Source organism: Heloderma suspectum, chromosome 2, assembly GCF_057233095.1.
Source record: "Heloderma suspectum isolate Gila_16-S chromosome 2, 16-S_ref, whole genome shotgun sequence".
Taxonomy (NCBI): domain Eukaryota; kingdom Metazoa; phylum Chordata; class Lepidosauria; order Squamata; family Helodermatidae; genus Heloderma; species Heloderma suspectum.
Window position 1 is genome coordinate 168,724,306 of NC_139459.1, and position 19,594 is coordinate 168,743,899.

A 19,594-nucleotide genomic window follows, 5' to 3' on the forward strand; every position below is an offset into this window, starting at 1 on the left:
TAGGGAACCTTAGGGATGATGGTGGTCGTGGTAGGCTGTTAGTTAATAATGTACACAAGACACCACAGAAATGAAATCAAGTCTTTGTTTATTATATAAACAATACAATGGGAAAATAGGACTAGCAACTATAGGAAGTTGAAACATTGGGAGGGAAGTTGTCTCCAGAACGATGGCTCACATCCACTTTCATGTGATTCCCTCACTGCAAATGGCACTTCCGGAGCTAGGTCTGACAGCCATCAATATCCATTGTATTGGAGAACCGAACAAGGTCATTGCAGAGGACTTGGTGTTCCTCCTCCTGGCATTCTTCCTTGTTCGGCCAGTTCTCGATCCAGGTGGTCTTGGTAATGAGGTAGTTGAGGCTGGAAACGTAAGAGGGGAGATTTAGCCCTTTAGATTCTTAGCTCCACAGGAAGCATGGTTAGCCTGGGTGCCAGGAAAAAGCCTATCGATTTCATCTGGTGTGCACACAAGTACACTGACTGTACTATCTCCCATGAGATTATGAAGCTGTAACCTGAAGGGAATAAGAGGTCCCACTAATTCAAGGTTAGGCACCTTGGCACTCCCCAGAAATTTTGGGCTACAATTCCTCCAGCCCCAGCCAGTGTGACAAAGGGCCAGGGATTATGGAAGTTGTAGTCCAAAACATCTGGCTGAGACCCACACCTGCTCTAATGGGTCTCAACCAGAGCATCTCGGGGTCAGCCAGCCAGCCACTGAGGCCAAGAGATGTTCCAGGTGTGTGATGCCTAAGGAAGCTGTTTGATCAAGCCAGCCTAACAATGTTTTAAAGTTCCCTCAAGGGATGGTGTGGTGAAGTCAAGGAACAATCTTCCCAGAAGAGGCAGGATAAGAAAGAGAAACACATTTCTTCGCTCTTCATATGGCAAAGATGTGAACATACGGTAAAGCTCACCTAGGTGGGTTAAAGCTTTATACATTCCTGGTGCTATGTGCGAGCAGCCATGGAGATGGGAACTACACCACTCTAGGTATGTTCAAAATGATCTCACCGTCATGGTTAGGCCAGCCCTGTCAATGTCCTTAGAAAATGTCTGCTGTAGTCTCACGTTTTCTATGGCATTCAAAAAATCTCTGGAGATGAAAAATGAGTGGCTCCTACTTTAGGGAGGTACATTGTTGTTCAGTCGTTAAGTCATGTCCGACTCTTCGTGACCCCATGTACCATAGCATGCCAGGCCTTCCTGTCCTGCGCTCTCTCCCAGAGTGTGCTCAAGTTCATATTCATTGCATCGGTGATGCTATCTAGCCATCTCATCCTCTGCCGTCCCCTTCTCCTTTTGCCTTCGATCTTTCCCAGCATCAGGGTCTTTTCCAGGGAGTTTTCTCTTCGCATTAGGTGGCCAAAATATTTCAGCTTCAGCTTCAGTATCTGTCCTTCCAAGGAGCACTCAGGGTTGATTTCCTTTAGGATTGACTGATTTGACCTCCTTGCAGTCCAGGGGACTCGTAAGAGTCTTCGCACCACAGTTCAAAGGCATCAATTCTTCGGCGCTCAGCCTTCCTTATTGTCCAGCTCTCACAGCCATACATTACTACAGGGAAAACCATAGCTTTGATTATATGGACCTTTGTCGGCAAGGTGATGTCTCTGCTTCTTCCTATGCTGTCTAGGTTTGCCATACCTTTCCTCCCAAGGAGCAAGCGTCTTTTAATTTCATGGCTACAGTCACCGTCTGTGGTGATCCTGGAGCCCAAGAAAGTAAAATCTGTCACTGCTTCCATTTCTTCCCATTCTATATGCCAGGAAGTGATGGGGCCAGATGCCATGATCTTAGTTTTTTTAATGTTGAGTTTCACACCAGCTTTTGCACTCTCCACTCTCACCCTCCACAAGAGGCTCTTTAGATCCTCTTTGCTTTCTGCCATTAGGGTGGTATCGTCTGCATATCTGAGGTTGTTGATAATTCTCCCAGCAATCTTAATTCCGACCTGTGATTCATCATCCAACCCAGCGTTTCTCATGATGTACTCTGCATATAAATTAAATAAGCAGGGTGACAATATGCAGCCTTGTCGTACTCCTTTCCCAATTTTGAACCAATCGGTTGTTCCATGTCCGGTTCTTACTGTGTTGCTTCTTGACCCTCATACAGGTTTCTCAGGAGACAGGTAAGGTGGTCTGGTACGCCCATCTCTTTAAGAATTTGCCACAGTTTGTTGCGATCCACACAATCGAAGGCTTTAGCGTAGTCAATGAAGCAGAAATAGACATTTTTTCTGGAATTCTCTTGCTTTCTCCATGATCCAGCAAATGTTGGCGATTTGATCTCTAGTTCCTCTGTCTTTTTGAAACCCCGCTTGTACTTCTGGTAGTTCTCGGTTCACATACTGCTGAAGCCTAGCTTGTAGGATTTTGAGCATAACCTTGCTGGCATGTGAAATGAGCGCAATTGTACGGTAGTTTGAACACTCTTTGGCATTGCCTTTCTTTGGAACTGGAATGTAAACTGACCTTTTTCAGTCTTGTGGCCACTGTTGAGTGTTCCAAATTTGTTGGCATATTGAGTGCAGCACTTTAACAGCATCATCTTTTAGGATTTTAAATAGCTCAGCTGGAATACTGTCATCTCCGCTAGCTTTGTTGTTAGTAATGCTTCCTAAGGCCCACTTGACTTCACTCTCTAGGATGTCCAGCTCAAGTTCAGTGACCACACTATCATGGCTATCAGGGACATTCAGATCTTTCCTGTATAGTTCTTCTGTGTATTCTTGCCACCTCTTCTTAATCTCATCTGCTTCTGTTAGGTCCCTGCCTTCTTTGTCCTTTATCATGCCCGTCTTTGCACAAAATGTTCCCTTGAGATCTCCGATTTTCTTGAAAAGATCTCCAGTCTTTCCCATTCTATTGTTTTCCTCCATTTCTTTGCATTGTTCATTTAAGACGGCCTTCTTGTCTCTCCTTGCTCTTCTCTGGAACTCTGCATTCAGTTGGATATATCTTCCCCTTTCTCCCTTGCTTTTCGCTTCCCTTCTTTCCTCATCTCCTTGTAAAGCCTCATCAGACAGCCACTTGGCTTTCTTGCATTTCTTTTTCTTTGGGATGGATTGAGTTGCTGCCTCCTGAACAATGTTACGGACCTCTGTCAATAGTTCCTCAGGCACTCTGTCTATCAGGTCTAATCCCTGAAATCTATTCCTCACCTCCACTGTATATTCATAAGGGATATGATTTAGGTCATACCTGAATGGTTTAGTGGTTTTCCCTATGTTCTTCAATTTAAGCCGAAATTTTGCAACAAGAAGCTCATGATCTGAGCCACATTCAGCTCCAGGTCTTGTTTTTATTGACTGTATAGAGCTTCTCCATCTTTGGCTGCAAAGGACATCATCAATCTGATTTCGATATTGACCATCTGGTGATGTCCATGTGTAGAATCGCCTCTTGTGCTGTTGGAAAAGAGTGTTTGCTATGATCAGCGTGTTCTTTTGACAAAACTCTATTAGCCTTTGTCCTGCTTCATTTTGTACACCAAGGCCATGCTTGCCTGTTATCCCGGTGATTTCTTGACTTCTTACTTTAGCATTCCAATCCCCTATGATGAAGAGGACATCTTTTTTTGGTGTTAGTTCTAGAAGGTGTTGTAGGTCTTCATAGAACCGATCAACCTCAGCTTCTTTGGCCTCAGTGGTTGGGGCATAGACTTGAATTACTGTGATGTTGAATGGTTTGCCTTGGATTCGTACTTAGATCATTCTATCATTTTTGAGATTGTACCCCAGTACTGCTTTTCCCACCCTTTTGTTGACTATGAGTGCTATTCCATTTCTTCTAAGGGATTCTTGCCCACAGTAGTAGATATGATGGTCACCTGAATTAAATTCACCCATGCTTGTCCATTTTAGTTTAGGTACATACAGTTGTACAGAATTTTAGTGGTAAGTCTGCTATAGAAGTTCACCCACTGCACTTTGGGCATATGTATCAAATAAGCCTCTGTAATGGCCCCAGGAGTGTAACCAAGTCACCTGTAGTTTTAGAGGGGCCTAGAGATCCATAATGCTTTGCTTAGGTTCATTATTAGTGCAATTCCCTTGCTAGTGGGCCTCTGAGCATGTGAGATGAGTCAAAGGTTGAAAGCGCGGCCTCAGCACATTCCATGCTAACGAAGGCTAGTCTCTTATCAGGGCCTAGGATGTGCCTGAGAAGTGAGGCTATGTTTATGCCGAGTTACAGGTGGTTGTGCTGGGAAAGTTCTGATTGTTTTCCCTCTGCACAAGTATTGTTAGCCTATGCTGGGAAAGTTGCAAATGAATGCTAATTAATGCTTGCTTCTGTCATGCTGCCTCACTGCTGACAGGTATGGTATAAAACCCGTTTTACCCCATGGCTCTGTGTTCAGAGAAGCTGTCTGATCCAACCATTGGGTACGCCTGTGTGCTGTAAGTACTCAATAAAGGCTCCTTGTAAGCAAACCTGGGTCTGGCTTATCATTATCTCGGCACCTCCAAACCTTAGCAGCTCACGGCCGGGGCCAGATCAAGCTCAGGGCAATATGTTCTTTTGGGGGCAGATACTCAGAACTGTGTTATCTGTAGTTTCATGTTTAGCCACTTTGTGGACCTTATAATGGAGAAAGTGATGTCTAAATCTAATGAATGAAATAAAATACGTACCCGCTTTTTGTGGGCCACATGTCAGTGTCAAGACCCCAGATCAGATAGTCCTTGTTCTCCTCCAGATGCAGAGATTCCCTGCATTTCACGGGACTGAAAAACACGCGGGTCTTGTTGCCTTGTGGATTTATGGAATCATCCCCTGGAGGAATCAAATAAAGTATTAAGAGATATTTGACGCAGGGCTGTGATCTTTAATTGGTTTAGGGCGCAATCCTATGCATGTTTAGAAAGAAAAAAGTACTACAACTCCCAACATGCCCCAGCCATTGTGCCCTTAACATGTAGTTACGTTGAAAAGCTTGAGGGTGTGTGTGTGGAATTTTAATCAGTGACAGTAGGATTGAAGGACAGATTTGTTTGTTTGTTCTTTTAGATGGCTTGCCCCTGGTTTCCTATTGTAATTTGGACTGTTAAAGATGGTCTTTCCTTCTAACAGTGTATACTAGCTTTGACTTATTAAACTGTCAGTTCTTAGGGTAGAAGGCAACTAAACTCCTACTTAGAGTAGACCCATTGAAATTAATAGGACCTCAGTTTATTTATTTAATTTATTTATTTATTCAATTTCTTAATCACCCATCTGGCCGGTCACCTGGCCACTCTGGGCAATGTACAATAATACAAACAGTTTAAAAACAATAAAATTACACATTAAAACATCATTTTCTAAAATTTCCCTAGCCCACCCCAAATGCCTGCCTGAACAACCAAGTTTGCAATGCATGGCGGAAGCTCATTAAAGAGGGGGCATAGCGGAGTTCCCTAGGGAGGGAGTTCCACAGAGTGGGGGCCACCACAGAGAAGGCCCTCTCCCTCATCCTCACCAGCCTAGCTGTCCTGGCTGATGGGAGAGAAAGAAGCCACGACTAACTGAAGTCCCATTCATTTCAATGGGTCTACTCTAAGTAGGACTTTAGTTGGATTCTACCCTTGGCGTTCCTTCAATATCTCAACCCCACCCCCCCAAAGCCACAATACCTATGTGGAGGTTTTGAGAGTATGCAAATGTCTTTACTTTTAATCTACTGATTCATGGATTGGAAGGCCAATGGTCAATCAACTAAGAGTGCCTGAATAATTGAATAATATAATAAATGTATTAAATAATATATTAATAAATATATTGATTAATATATTAATACATTGAAAGTTGCTGTCTAGAAAACCAAGTCCATTTATTTCTTTTACTAGCAGAGCAAAGTATGCCTTTGGCTTAACTAGCCCATTCAGCACTTACTTTGTTTGCCAATGATAACTGGATTCTGCCCACTGTATATGTATGGTCTTCTGAAAGAAGGATGTTGAATACATTCAGAGAAAATTCTGCAGACCAATTTCATATATCACCTTGATTCTTGAACTTGTTTGCAAATGGGAGGAGGGGAAATGCAAAATATATTTTAATGTGATGCTTTCCTTCAACATGGAGATATTGGATTACAAATTAATGCATACGTTCAGGACACCATTTGGTATTGCATATTCAGACCTGACTTTGATCCTTGCACCCTTTTTCAAGCAGTGATCGCCATTTTGAGGGGGGAAAATGGCAATCGTGAAATCTGCACACATCTAGAGTTCCGCAAAATGGCGCTGTGAATGGCCCATATATACAAGATTACAGGTGTAAATGGCCCATTTACACCTGTAATCTTGCATATATGAGCCATTCATGGCATCATTTTGCAGAAGTCTAGATTTGTGTATATTTTGCGATAGCCATTTTCCCCCTCAAAATGGCACTCGCAGCACTTGCGGATGGGTCCCTGGTGAGTGTGGGTGACTCGGTGAGCATAGGGCGGGGGGTTGAGTGCAGGCCCAGGGGTGCATGAGTAGGGGCAAGGGCTCAGTGGCACCCGGAGAACCTGGATAAGGGGCGCCTGTCCATCCCTATTAAAAATCCCTTGAACATGCTGGCCTGTCAGGGAGAGCAGTTGGATTCTGCCCACTGTAGATGTATGGTCTGAAAGAAGGATTGGGACTGCATGTCTTCTTGAACGTTCACATGGGTCTTGGCTGTTCATCTAATCAAGGACATGGGAGCCCTTGAGATGCCTATGGGATCAGTCAGCACTCAGCAGTACCAGATAGATGGCCCTTACCTCTGGCAAACAGAAGCTATGTGATGTTTCTTGGGAGACCACCTGCCTTGTGCTGTCTGACTGCAGTAGTGAGCTCCCTAGCCTGTAAGAGTGCATTTGTCATCACCTGGATCCAGGTTGTTTCTACTGCAACTCTAAGATAGTTCTCCCACACCTACCACTGGAGACAGGACTCACCTCCACAGGTGTGGGCAATAGTATATCTGACCCAAGAGAGGAACTAGGGCTGTTCTTGGTCACCATTAAGGTCTGGAAGCGTCTATGAAGCTACCATGAAACCTATGGACTGATTCACCCTCTATGCACCATGCATTGCTGCCAAGAGTGCATGCGAAGTCAACGCGGTGGAACCTTCCTGGCTCTGGCTCTGTCAAGCTCTCCTGCATGATCCTGGCTGATGCCTGCAGTACATCAGGTCTGGTTATACCGTTGCCAGAACCCCAGGCAGAAGAAGGCTGAGGGTAGCTGCAGAGAGCGTGGCAAGCTGCTTGCATCCCTGCCTGGGCCCTGTGGTGGGAGGTGTGGGGTTCAGTGTCTCTAAGTCAAGTCTCACCTTGACTTTAATGGTTCAGTCTGGGTGGAGAAGGAAGGGACCTGTTTAAGTCTTCCTCATCGGGTGCTGGGGATTGCCTGAGCCCAGTTGGAGTAGCAAGTTTGCTCCACCAATTGGATGTCTTTCTCAGGTATAGAGAACCTCATGCCTGCTGCCTAGATCTTGGGCAGGGGGGTTATCTCCCTCCCTCTGCAAAAAGGGTGCTGATCACTCCCCCCCCCTGATTTTTGCTCCTATCCCTAACTACGATGTGTTGGACTGGTGAGGGGAAAAATAAGTGTTTTTCCTCTACTTTTTATTGGGTGGGGGGTTAGCCAGCTGCTGAGCCCTACGGATCCCATCAAGGACCCTGTTATCAGGGATGGGCAAACATGCAATGTCTGAGCTCATTGGGGTTCTCAGTGTTCCTCCTCGAATCTCAATTTGCCTTGTTTCCATTCCCAAACTCAAATGTCTTTTTTTCTGATCGGGAAAATGCACCTTTTCAATCAGGAAAGATTCACATTTTTAAAAGTGTGCACCCAAAATGCACACTTTCCCCCCAATAGGCTTACGCATGAAACTGCAGATTTGGGAGTGGGGATGTTCATTTTTGGAAGTGTACACTTGCACAAGGGCACACCTTTAACCATGAACGCAAGCTCTGGGAATTGTGGAAAATTCCCAAGAACTACACTCGGGCTCACGTTCATGTTTGGAGTTACAAATGGGATGTGTTTGCATGACTTGCAAACACCAATGAAATTCTCGTACACCCCTACCTATTATATTGACACTAGGCAGGACCAGTCTAGGGAGGCAGGGTAGCCCCACCCCCTGGAGAGGATCAACGTGATTGGACCTTGCCTGTCATCCAGAGGGAGGGGCCAACCTGAAGATGCCAGAATGCTCTCTGGAAGATACAAGAGATCACTCCCTTCTTTTGTATTCAAGGCTTTTTTCCCCTCAGGAAGGAAACTTCACCTGCTTTTAAAACTTCCAGAACCTCCATGATGTATTTGTTGTAATTGTTTCCTTCAGCTGCTTGGATCAGTCGGGCTTTGTACACTTAAAATATAGAGAAAAGGTATTACTTAAGGTTGCATTCTTTCCCCCATAATGGTTCAACTCATTAACAAGCAGTGAGACTTAGATTGCAATCCTGTGCACACCCACCTGTGCATAAGCTCCACTGAAAAGAATGGGACCTACTTCTGGGTAGCAATAGACAGATTTGTCAGTCTAGGTCTCATCAACATTGTCCTTTTTTCTGCCTTGAGTGGCATTTTTGGGTAGAAAGGTGGAGTATAAATCAAATAAATACATAAATTTCGAGGTCAAGTTCATTCTGTTCCATTTCCACATGACCGTGCGATAATTACTTTTTAAAATTCTGCATGGAAATTCGAATGCATTTTTCGTAATGTGGCATTAATAGAAGCATTTCTTGTGCACATTTTTAAACATATGCATTTTTGGACACATCCACCCATTGACTAAAGTGTGTTTGAGCATGTTTTGGAAATGTGCGCATTTTTCAGATGTGTGCATGCGACTGAATGCATTTCGTTTTGTTTTGTTTTGCAGAATGTATCACAAGTAGGGATGTCAGAGAATTCCGCCATGGGTCTCGGTGGGGCTGAATGCCAGTGCATTCGGCCCCCCGAAATCCATGGCAGAATGGCCTGCCACCCCCCCACCCCCCGCGGATCCCCCCCCGGGATGAGACTTACCTGGGGCGGATGTTCCGGACAGCGGCGGCTCCAGCAGCGGCTTCGGCGGCGGCTGGTCTTCTGAACGGCTGCCACCGCCACCATTTGCAGCCTTGTCTTTTTTTCTTTTTTTTTTACATAGTAGTGATAGGCTACGTAAAGACTTACGTAGCCTATCACGGCTGGGTTAAAAAAAACCCCAAAAATGCATACGCAAATGGCGGCGGCTATGGCCGCCGCCATTTGCGTTCCTTATTTTTGGTTGACTTAGTCTATGTAAATATTTACGTAGACTAAGACAGTGAAAATAAAGGGGAACGCAAATAGCGCCTGCTACGCTATTTGTGTTCCCCTTTCTTTTCTTCATCTTAGTCTACGTAAATATTGATGTAGACTAAGACGGTGAAAAATAAGGAACGCAAATGGTGGCGGCCGTAGCTGCCGCCATTTTCATACGCGTTTTTTTGGGTTTTTTTACCCAGAGTCCTCCGCGGCCGGAAATCCGACTGCGGACGGCCCTGGCCTGGGCCTGGCCGGCTGCTCCGCGGAGCCGCCACGGAGCACAGCCAGCCATCGAGGATTCCGGGGGGGAGGACCGGATTGCCTCCCCCCCCGTCGAGGATTCCGGGGGGAGGGACGGAACGCCTCCCCCCCCCCATGAACAGAATCCACGAAAAGGTAAGTGACTTTCGTACATCCCTTATTACAAGTCTGGAAATGTTTAGATTTTTTTTTTACCGCAAATTGTTTTTGGGTGTAAATTGGGTAAATCTTGATGGAGCACATTTTCCATACATCTGTACTTCTGAGTAAACATGCATAGAATTGTGCTGTTAATAACGGGTGCTATTGAAGCCTCTGTCCATTACACAAGAAAAAAATCTCACTCTATCTTGGCACTCAAAAATCAAGAATCTGCTCATCGATATAGATCTAATTTTGGAATGTATGAGTTGTTGTGCAGCATCTGAAGTGCAACATATGCCAACAATCCACAGCACAGTCGCCACAGAAAAAGCCATTATGGATGAGTACGTGTAGCAACAGCTCGCCATGTGGACAGAAGTGGCCTTACCGTGAGGCAATGAAAGGCAGCCACCAAAGTGGCAGAGTTCGGATACTACGTATGAATCTGCACATAGCAGTTTTACTGTTATCATACTGCAATGATAACTATTGGTGCACATGACACCAACGGGCACCGATAGTTTTCACTGCAGTATGGTAACTAGGGATGCTGGAGAAATTTGCAATGGTTTAAAATGAGCTCGGATTTCTAAGTATCTGACCTGCGGAATCTGCTGTGGAGCAACTGCCTCAGGCCGTGCAGAGTCTGTGGACTTTTGGATGATTTTTTTACTTTCCCGAAACTTATGCAAATAAATCCGTAGAAAAATATGTACGTTTATGCTGAGGGAACATTGAATGGAATGGGGGACAATACACTAAACATTATGTACTGAGGTAAATTATGTTAATACTTACGTAAATACTTATGTAAATATTCCTGTATTTTTCCTAGGGATGGCGGAGAATTCTGCCACGGACTCCAGTGTGGCTGGATTCTTTTGAATCCGGCCCCCCAGAGTCCGTGGTGGAACGGAGCAATCCCCACCACCACCCTGCGAAGTCCCCACGGAACGGATCCTACCTGCCTCCAGTGGTCCGGATCCGGCCACTGCTGGCTGCTGCTCCGGTGTGCGGCCGTGAATGGCATCCTGTGTAGGGGATGCCATTTGCGTCGCTGCTTTAACAGTGATAGGCTACGTAAATATTTACGTAACCTATCACAGCTACAGCAGCAACGCAAATGGCGTCCCCAAGCAGGACGCCATTTGCGTCCACAGCAGCCCAGCTGCGGATCAGCCTGGCCGGCGGCTCCACAGACATGCCGCGGAGCAGAGCCAGCCGGGGAGGATTCCGGGGGGGGGGGAGGAACAGATCCCCTCCCCCCCGTCGAGGATTCCGGGGGGAGGACTGGATTGCCTCCCCTGCCCGCGGACCCCAGCGGAGCAAGGTAAATGGGGTTTCATACACCCCTAATTTTTCCGCATGACGAAAACAAAATTGTATCCGTCTGTGAGTGGATGATGGAACAAAAGGCGCCAGACCATCCGTGAAACACAGACACAGAGGATTGTACACAGTCTGTACATCCCTAAGATAACTGTATAACTGCTATGTGTAGATTCAGCCTAGGTGATGTTGATCATTAACAAGGTAAATGCCCTGGCTGGACAAACAGCTGTTTCCACATTTATAGGATTCCTCAATCTAAACTGCAGTTACCGAAATTCACTCCTGGCTTGCAGGCTGCCTCAGCTTGTTGCTGCACACTGATGGAATCCTTTTGCAAGTAGCAGTTTTCTTTAGGATAGAGAGAAAGAGAGAATGAGGACAGGGAACATCTCTCTGTGATACCTCAAAGCCCAAGGGTCTGCCATGTGGTGCAATGGGCACCTCTAATGGCATCTGCAATGGGGTCCTGAACGTGGTACCCTTGGACACCAACAAAACGTATTTTTATTTTCTCCAATTTTTAAATATATGTACATGGATTTATATATATCCATAGCAATCAATACATATGAAATGCATACAGCTATATACATAGGCTTTAACAAAAGTGGACCAAATATCCAAAGAAGTATCCATTTAAAGGTGGGGTCTATATGCCACCTGTTCATATATTGAAAGCACTGTAAGGTCCTCAATCCATTGTATTATAGGAGGTGAGTGTTTATCCTTCCAGTGTTGTAATATCAGTCCCTTAGCTGTCAAAAGGGTGCAGAGAATCCATTGACACTGCCCATTTGTTAATTTCCATGAAGCAGGTAAATAATTTAAAAGAATAATAAAAACTTTTGCAGTACAAAATTTATCTGTATAATAACCTCCTCCCCAAAAGAAGCAACTACAGTACATTGCCAAAACATATGTTTAAAAGAAGCATTAGCTGTATTGCACTGCCAGCAATTAGCAGAATTAGACCATCGCTTATTAAAGAGATGTTGCAGTGTCCAGTAGACATGAAACAAAAGTTTCGCTGAATGAGATGCGATATGTAGTCGACGTCAAAGTGGCAGTCCACTGATTAAGCATTTTGTGGTGGTGCCCACTACAAGGAGAGGGACCCCTGCCAGAGTTACTAGGGATATTGCTAACTAGATGTGCTAGACCAGGGGTATGCAACATTTTTTGGCTCATGGGCATATTTGGCAATTTGAGAAACTGAGCATCACCACAAAATGGGTGCACTGAAGATGAAATCATCAGCCTGCTGCCACTTGCCATCTTCATTTTCTAAGAATATATCTGAGCCCCATGTGTGGCCCAGAGGCATTCATGGGAAAAGACGATGGGAGTTGTTAGAGGCCCTCACTTGGCTTCGAAGCAATCCCAGCTGCCAGTAAGAAACTTGTTATTTAAAAGAAAAAGAAAAAATGGGAGGGGTAGGGCACCTTCGTGAACACCAAGAAAGGTGTCTTAGGGCACCTTGGTGCCCATGGGCACCACGTTGCCTACCCCCTGTGCTAGACTGGTCATTGGGGCAGCCAGGCTGTGACTTCAAAAACAATACTAAGACAGGCAGAGGCAGGGCAGAATCTGATGGATTAGTGCCGGAGCCTAGGGGTGTTGGAGAAATCCACAACAGAACCAAATGAGTTCAGATTTTCAGGAATCCGACCCATGGATTCCGCAGCAGACTGGTTTTTCCTGTCAGGCAAATTCCACAGACTTGTGGACTGCTTTTGAACTTTCCCGATTGGTGCACAAATTTTGTAATTGAAAAATACACAAAATTTAAAAAACCAGTTCAAAATACACATTTCCCCCATAGGCGAAAGTGTGAAAATGCACATTTTGGGCAAATTTGTGCACATGCGAATTTGCATTTGGGCAAATTCAGAAACAAAGAAATTCGATTCCACAGATGGGTGGACGATGGAACGAAAAGCACCTGAAAATCCACGAAACACAGACAGAATGGATTTTCCACAATCCGTACATGCCTACTGGAGCCTGACAGAATCTGATGTTTATTGGCTTTCATCCCTCAATAATGGTTGCCCGACAATTTTGTTGATTAGATCACTGTGGTTCCCATGAGCTGCATTAACCTGGAAGCCCCTTCCACAGAAGGTGAACAACCTGATCCACACGATGCAGATTACAGCAGGCACAGAGACCTTGAAATGCCAGCACTTTCTGACATTCTCACCAGAGCCTGGCATGACTGGGCATTCAGTTTAGATGTGGACAGATGCTGCCACTGAATTCTGTGATTCTCCTCTTCCTGCTCACCAATTTCCAAATATTTTTGTATTTCAGAAGCAGTCCTAGCAATACTTCATCAGTCTTCTCTTCATACTAATGGGTTTGCCTCAAACCATTTTTGTGTCCAAACAAGGGCAAGAGGTAGTATGTTTTAAAAATAAATAATAAAGGTAAAAACAACAAAGAGTCTTGCGGCACCTTAAAGATTAAGGGATTTATTCTGGTGTAAGTTTTCATGGATGCATCTGATGAAGGGGACAGTGCCCATGAAAGCTTATGGCAGAATAAATTAGTTAGTCTTTAAGGTGCTACAAGATTCTTTGTTGTTTTTGCTGCAACAGACTAACATTACCTCTTTGGAAATAATAATGGTAAATATTCTGTAAAAACGTAATGCATACGACTATTCTTGTGATTGTCATTCCTATTCTGGCATCAGAAATTATTGTGCAGGATAATAAGCAGGCTGGAATGACCACACAGCATCAGTGACATGTGTTCTGACCCTTTCATTTAAATGATTGCATTGAGGCCTGAACAAGCCACTTATCATCCTACTCTTGCTAGCCCCAGTGATAGAGTAAATGGCTATTCAGTTCATAATTTGCAAGGTTAAAAAGGTTCCTGCCCTAAACCACCCTACAGAGTATAGATAGCCCCCAAATTAAGCCCAAGAGAACCAGAGATCACGATTTCCACATTAATCTAAGCCCTAACTTTTCTCCAAATCTGAGTCCGGTTGAACAGAGGAAGAATCACCCTTCCCTACGCCAACTTACCTTCTGCGCACTGGCAAACATCTTCATGGCATATCTTACTGAGGAGGCCACTTCCTTTAGAAGGATGATAAAACTTGGCGCATTGTTCATCTGTAAAAAGGAATGGAAAGAGATGTCCCTGCTTCACATTGACAAGACTGTGTAGTTTACTGATTTACAGTGGATTCCAATACTTGTCTATGCAGAAGTAAAATTCCATTGTGTTCAATGATGCTTACTCTCAGATAAATGGGTTAGGACTGCAGCCTCAATTCCTTAGCAGGAAATCAGTCTGGGTTCAGGCCTGATTTGGGGACAAAATTGGCCTTGGTCAACCTAATGAATGACCTTTATTGGGAGAGGGACAGAGGAAGTGCGACTGTCACTTCTCCTCAATCTCTCAGTGGCTTTTGAAACTATCTGTCTCCTTAGATCGGCTCTGTGAAGTTGGAATAGGGGGCATTGTATTGCAGTGGTTCTTTCCTCCTTGTGGAATTGGTCCCATAGAGCAACATTGGGGGATTGTGTCTGGGGGGCTGGAAATGTATTCTGCAGCAGAAACCACCCCCTTAACAAATGGTCAGACTCTGCAATACAGAGGGCACCATCTAGAAATTAAAGGCTTCATAGTTACTGAGCACACATGCCTAGGCATAGCCAAGGCATTACATATAAAATCCAGAAGTAACATCAATGTGTTGGGTATTATTTCTTCCAGTTTGAAAACAGCTTTAATTTCCTTATAAGTAAAGCTGGGGGCAAACATTTTTAATACATTTTGATTTCAGTCTGATAGGGCTTCCAGGTACCAAGTACACTTGCTTTGGGGGCTAAATGGAATCTAGAGGCCACCAGTTGGCCCAGGATAGCCCTGCAACACTGCAATGGACCCTAGAGATGCACCTCTTGAATTAAGCAGTGCAGCTGGTTGGAGCAGCAAAATGCCTTGGGCTGGCCCACTCTGCCCACCAAAGCATGCTGCTGTTTTTCCTGTTAGCAAATCTACATTTGTAAGCTGTGCCAAAGCTGAATTAGCACAATTACCCACAATTTAATAGCATTCTGACCCACTGTCATTGCCTCTTAATGCTATCATGTTATCATTCTACAATTCTGCACTCGTAAAATGGGAAACAACCCAAAAAATCTTTGGAAACCCAGTTTGCAATATAGCAGTTTTGCAATATATTAAATAGATCTTACGCTATTTAGACTCTGCTGTACTGCGGTTGTCATTACCTAGAGCATAATAGTTGTAGACCTTGACCAATCCTGGTTGAATGAGACCAACTTCAAAATACTTGTAAGCTTTAAACTGCAGACATTCATCCTCTGTGAGAGAGACCTAGGAGAGAGAAGAAGGAGTAAGTCTCTGGGTGCCAGCCTTCCACTGGAGAAAAAAATGCTGGACTTGGTGTGAATGTTCATTCTCTTCAGTAGACGGATTTATCCAAGTGCCTCTGCTTTGTAGGCAGGTATGGAAATGGCTTCATGCTCAGTCCCTTTCAGTGGGGGGACAGCGACTTCTGCTGATTTGTTTATGGCAGGTCTTAGCTTTAAGCTTCACTATTGGATGGATAAGTTCTGTTTACTAGGCCTTGACCACCACTCATTTTATCTTAATGACAAACTCTGGGTGAAGAGAATTTTCGTCTCTGGTTTGCTGCTAATCTAAAATGGGTGCTTTGCTAGGCTGGGATTTGGTTTCCTGAGGAGATTATTCAGAAGAGGCCCAGAGCAAGCCAAAAGGAGGCTGATCCCTGACTGGTATGCTAGCCCTGGAGCTCCTTCTGCAACTTTGAACCTTGCCTTAACAAACACACCAGACCTTCTTCATCCAGGACTCTACCTTGTCCAAGTAGAGGAGGAAATTCCCTCTTTCAGAAAGGATGTTGTCCATTTCAAGGTGTATGCCAACTCCTTTAGAAAGCTAAACATAGAGAGAAAACAAAAGAAACATATTTGGTATCAGGAGCTGCAAGAAAAATCAAGCAACCCCTCAGGATCAACGTTGTCTTTGCATTTTGCCTATAGCAAAATTCACAACAAAGTTGGAGGTGCCTGCTCAGGAAAGGCATCTGAGAGAAGCAGAAAGTGTCAATAAGAATAGAGAAATTTGTCAGGGAAGGTACACACATCCCTGTATTGCAACCACGTTCTGCCAAGGTTAAACTTATTTTGCATATTGCTAGGCAGAACCAATTCTTCACAACATATGATTATGTACTTTTTCTGAGCGTATGCCATGAAAGCTTATGCCATAATAAATTTGTTAGTCTTTTAGGTGCCACAAGGCTCTTTGTTGTTGTTACTTCGCCATGTCACACAGAAGCATGATTCAGACTCAGCACCATATTTGGATCTATTTAATGACAGGACAATTCTTTAAGTTATGGGATCGTGGCTTCGCTATTCATATTTGTACAGAAAAGCTTTGTCTCTGGGCCAGTCTTCATGGAGGATTTACTGAAGAGGGGAAACACTTTGAAGTTGTTTGTGAGCGACACATAATGTTGTCACCAATCTACATCAAAGCTGTGGCTTCCCTCTTGAAAAGGTGCAGTTGCCGAAAGTCCATTTATTCATTCATTCATTCATTCATTCATTCATTCATTCATTCATTCAATTTATTAATCACCCATCTGGCTGGTCACCCAGCCACTCTGGGCGATGTACAACAACAAAACAGTTAAAACAATAACATCCTACATTTAAAACATCATAAAAAATACCCTAACCCACCACAAATGTGAACAACCACGTTCTTAATGCGCGGCGGAAGCTCATTAAAGAGGGGGCATGGCGGAGTTCCCTAGGGAGGGAGTTCAACAGAGTGGGGGCCACCACAGAGAAGGCCCTCTCCCTCGTCCTCACCAGTCTAGCTGTCCTGGCTGATGGGACAGACAGAAGGCCATCCGAGGCTGATTGTGTTAAGTGGCCTGTCTGGTGTTGCTGGAGGCGCTCCTTAAGATAGGCTGGGCCGGAACCATATAGGGTTTTAAAGGTCAAAACCAACACCTTGAATTTGGCCCAGAAAACAACTGGTAACCAGTGCAACTCCTTCAGGACTGGAGTGATACGATCTCGCCAGCGGCTGCCTGTAATCAGGCGAGCCGCCACGTTCTGTACCAGCTGCAGCTTTCCAACTGTCTTCAAGGGTAACCCCACGTAAAGCGCATTACAGTAGTCTAAATGAGAGGAGACCAGGGCATGTACTACTGCTGGGAGCAGATGGTCGGGAAGGTAGGGGCGCAGCTGCCGTATCAGGTGGAGTTGGTACAGTGCTGTCCAGCTCACAGCTGACACCTGAGCCTCCATGGACAGCTGGGAGTCTAAAATGACCCCCAGGCTGCGGACCTGGTCTTTCAAGGGTAGCCGTACCCCATTCAACACCAGGTCAACATCCCCCAGCCTCCTCTTGTCTCCCACCAAAAGTACCTCGGTCTTGTCAGGGTTCAGCTTCAGCTTATTCCTCCCCATCCAGCCACTCACCGTCTCCAGACATTTGGGCAGGGATTCTACGGCCAACCTTGGTGAAGATTTGAACGAGAGGTAGAGCTGCATGTCATCCGCATACTGATGACACCGCACCCCAAACCTCCTGATGATAGCCCCCAGCGGCTTCACATAGATGTTAAATAGCATTGGGGAGAGGATGGAGCCCTGTGGCACCCCACAAGTGAGCAGCCATGGGTCCGAAACCTCCTCTCCCAGTGCTACCCTCTGGTACCTGCTGGAGAGGAAGGACCGGAACCACCGCAATATGGTGTCTCCAATGTCCAACTCCTCCAGGTAGTGCAGGAGGATACCGTGGTCAACTGTATCAAAAGCTGCTGAGAGGTCGAGGAGAACAAGGAAGGAGCATTCGCCCCTATCCAGAGCCCTCATATCATCCACCAAGGCGACCAAGGCCGTTTCTGTCCCATGTCCAGGCCTGAAGCCCGACTGAAATGCATCTACTGCATCTTTTCCCTACAATGTGGCTCACACATGGTTTTGCCACAGTGTGCCAAGTCCCCCCTGCATTAAATCCTGGGCATGCCTCTGTGACCTGGTAGTGTCGTGGTCAAGGGGGTGGGCTGCCCCATTCCCTCTTGTTTCGCCAATGGAAGCAGTTTTTCTCATTGATAGAAAATTCCCAGGAGCGTAGCAGCGACCCCTCATGATACCGCAGTAGTGGGGACACTCATTCACTTTAGGCAGCCTGCTTTTAATCTTTAACATATCCCTCCTTCTGTGCATGTTTATTCATAAGAAAGAAAGAAATCTTGCTCCCACGCAGTGAATCTGGACCCAAAATCTGCTGCTTAAGGTGGCAGCTCATGTTTCATGAAAGGGGAGCCTTGGGACAATGGAAGATACATGATGCCAGTTTTGGTAGGGGCCACAGTGATGCAGACATCTGTCTGCAAGGAACTGGGATGCCATTCTCTGCTGCATCCAGCCCAGTAAGCAGCTGCATCGTAACAAGAGAACAGGTGGCATTCAGAAGTAGCCTGAATCCATTTTCCCTATAAGATCTAATCCCCTGATCAAAAGCTTTTCATTGGCTGCAGTGAATTTTCTAGTCCAATATCTTAAAGGAACAATTTAAGCAAATAATTCCAGCATCACACAGGGCTCACTTACCCTCTTAAGATCTTCAGTGTCAGGTGCAAAACCACTGAACATGGAGACATCAATGACTGCCATTGGAGCATCAACTTGACCAAGATATCTAGAACCAGGGATAGAAGAAAAATTGCCCTCAGAATGGATTTCACAGCTTAGAAATGGATTTGGCTTCAGTTCCAACAGCTCCTGATATGAATATTATTACACTAAGAAAATCCAATGCTGTAAATATCACTGAATATCCAGTGGAGGTGACAAATAGATTTAAGGGATTAGACCTGATAGACAGAGTGCCTGAGGAACTATGGACGGAGGTCTGTAACTTTGTTCAGGAGGCAGCAACTCAATCCATCCCAAAGAAAAAGAAATGCAAGAAAGCAAAGTGGCTAGATGAGGCTTTAAAAGTAGCTGAGGAAAGAAGGGAAGCAAAAAGCAAGGGAGAAAGGGGAAGATATATCCAACTGAATGCAGAGTTCCAGAGAAGAGCAAGGAGAGACAAGAAGGCCTTCTTAAATGAACAATGCAAAGAAATCGAGGAAAACAACAGAATGGGAAAGACTAGAGATCTTTTCAAGGAAATTGGAGATCTCAAGGGAACGTTTTGTGCAAAGACGGGCATGATAAAGGACAAAGAAGGCAGGGACCTAACAGAAGCAGATGAGATTAAGAAGAGGTGGAAAAAATACACAGAAGAACTACACAGGAAAGATCTGAATGTCCCTGATAGCCATGATAGTGTGGTCACTGAACTTGAGCCAGACATCCTCAAGAGTGAAGTCAAGTGGGCCTTAGGAAGCATTAGTAACAACAAAGCTAGCGGAGATGACAGTATTTCAGCTGAGCTATGTAAAATCCTAAAAGATGATGCTGTTAAAGTGCTGCACTCAATATGCCAACAAATTTGGAACACTCAACAGTGGCCGCAAGACTGGAAAAGGTCAGTTTACA

The 19,594-nt window shown here is 45.0% G+C and overlaps 1 protein-coding gene across 1 annotated transcript in view; it reads right to left on the minus strand.

The window, feature by feature from the left end:
* Nucleotides 1–226: 226 nt before the first annotated feature.
* Nucleotides 227–19,594, minus strand: part of LOC146353173 (A.superbus venom factor 1-like) — a 97,770-nt gene continuing 78,402 nt past the window's right edge. Inside the window, 8 exon segments of the mRNA XM_084829703.1 lie at nucleotides 227–368; nucleotides 4,648–4,789; nucleotides 8,269–8,352; nucleotides 11,286–11,363; nucleotides 14,054–14,143; nucleotides 15,272–15,377; nucleotides 15,882–15,962; nucleotides 18,662–18,749. Of these exon segments, the coding sequence (XP_084685829.1) occupies nucleotides 227–368; nucleotides 4,648–4,789; nucleotides 8,269–8,352; nucleotides 11,286–11,363; nucleotides 14,054–14,143; nucleotides 15,272–15,377; nucleotides 15,882–15,962; nucleotides 18,662–18,749 (811 nt within the window).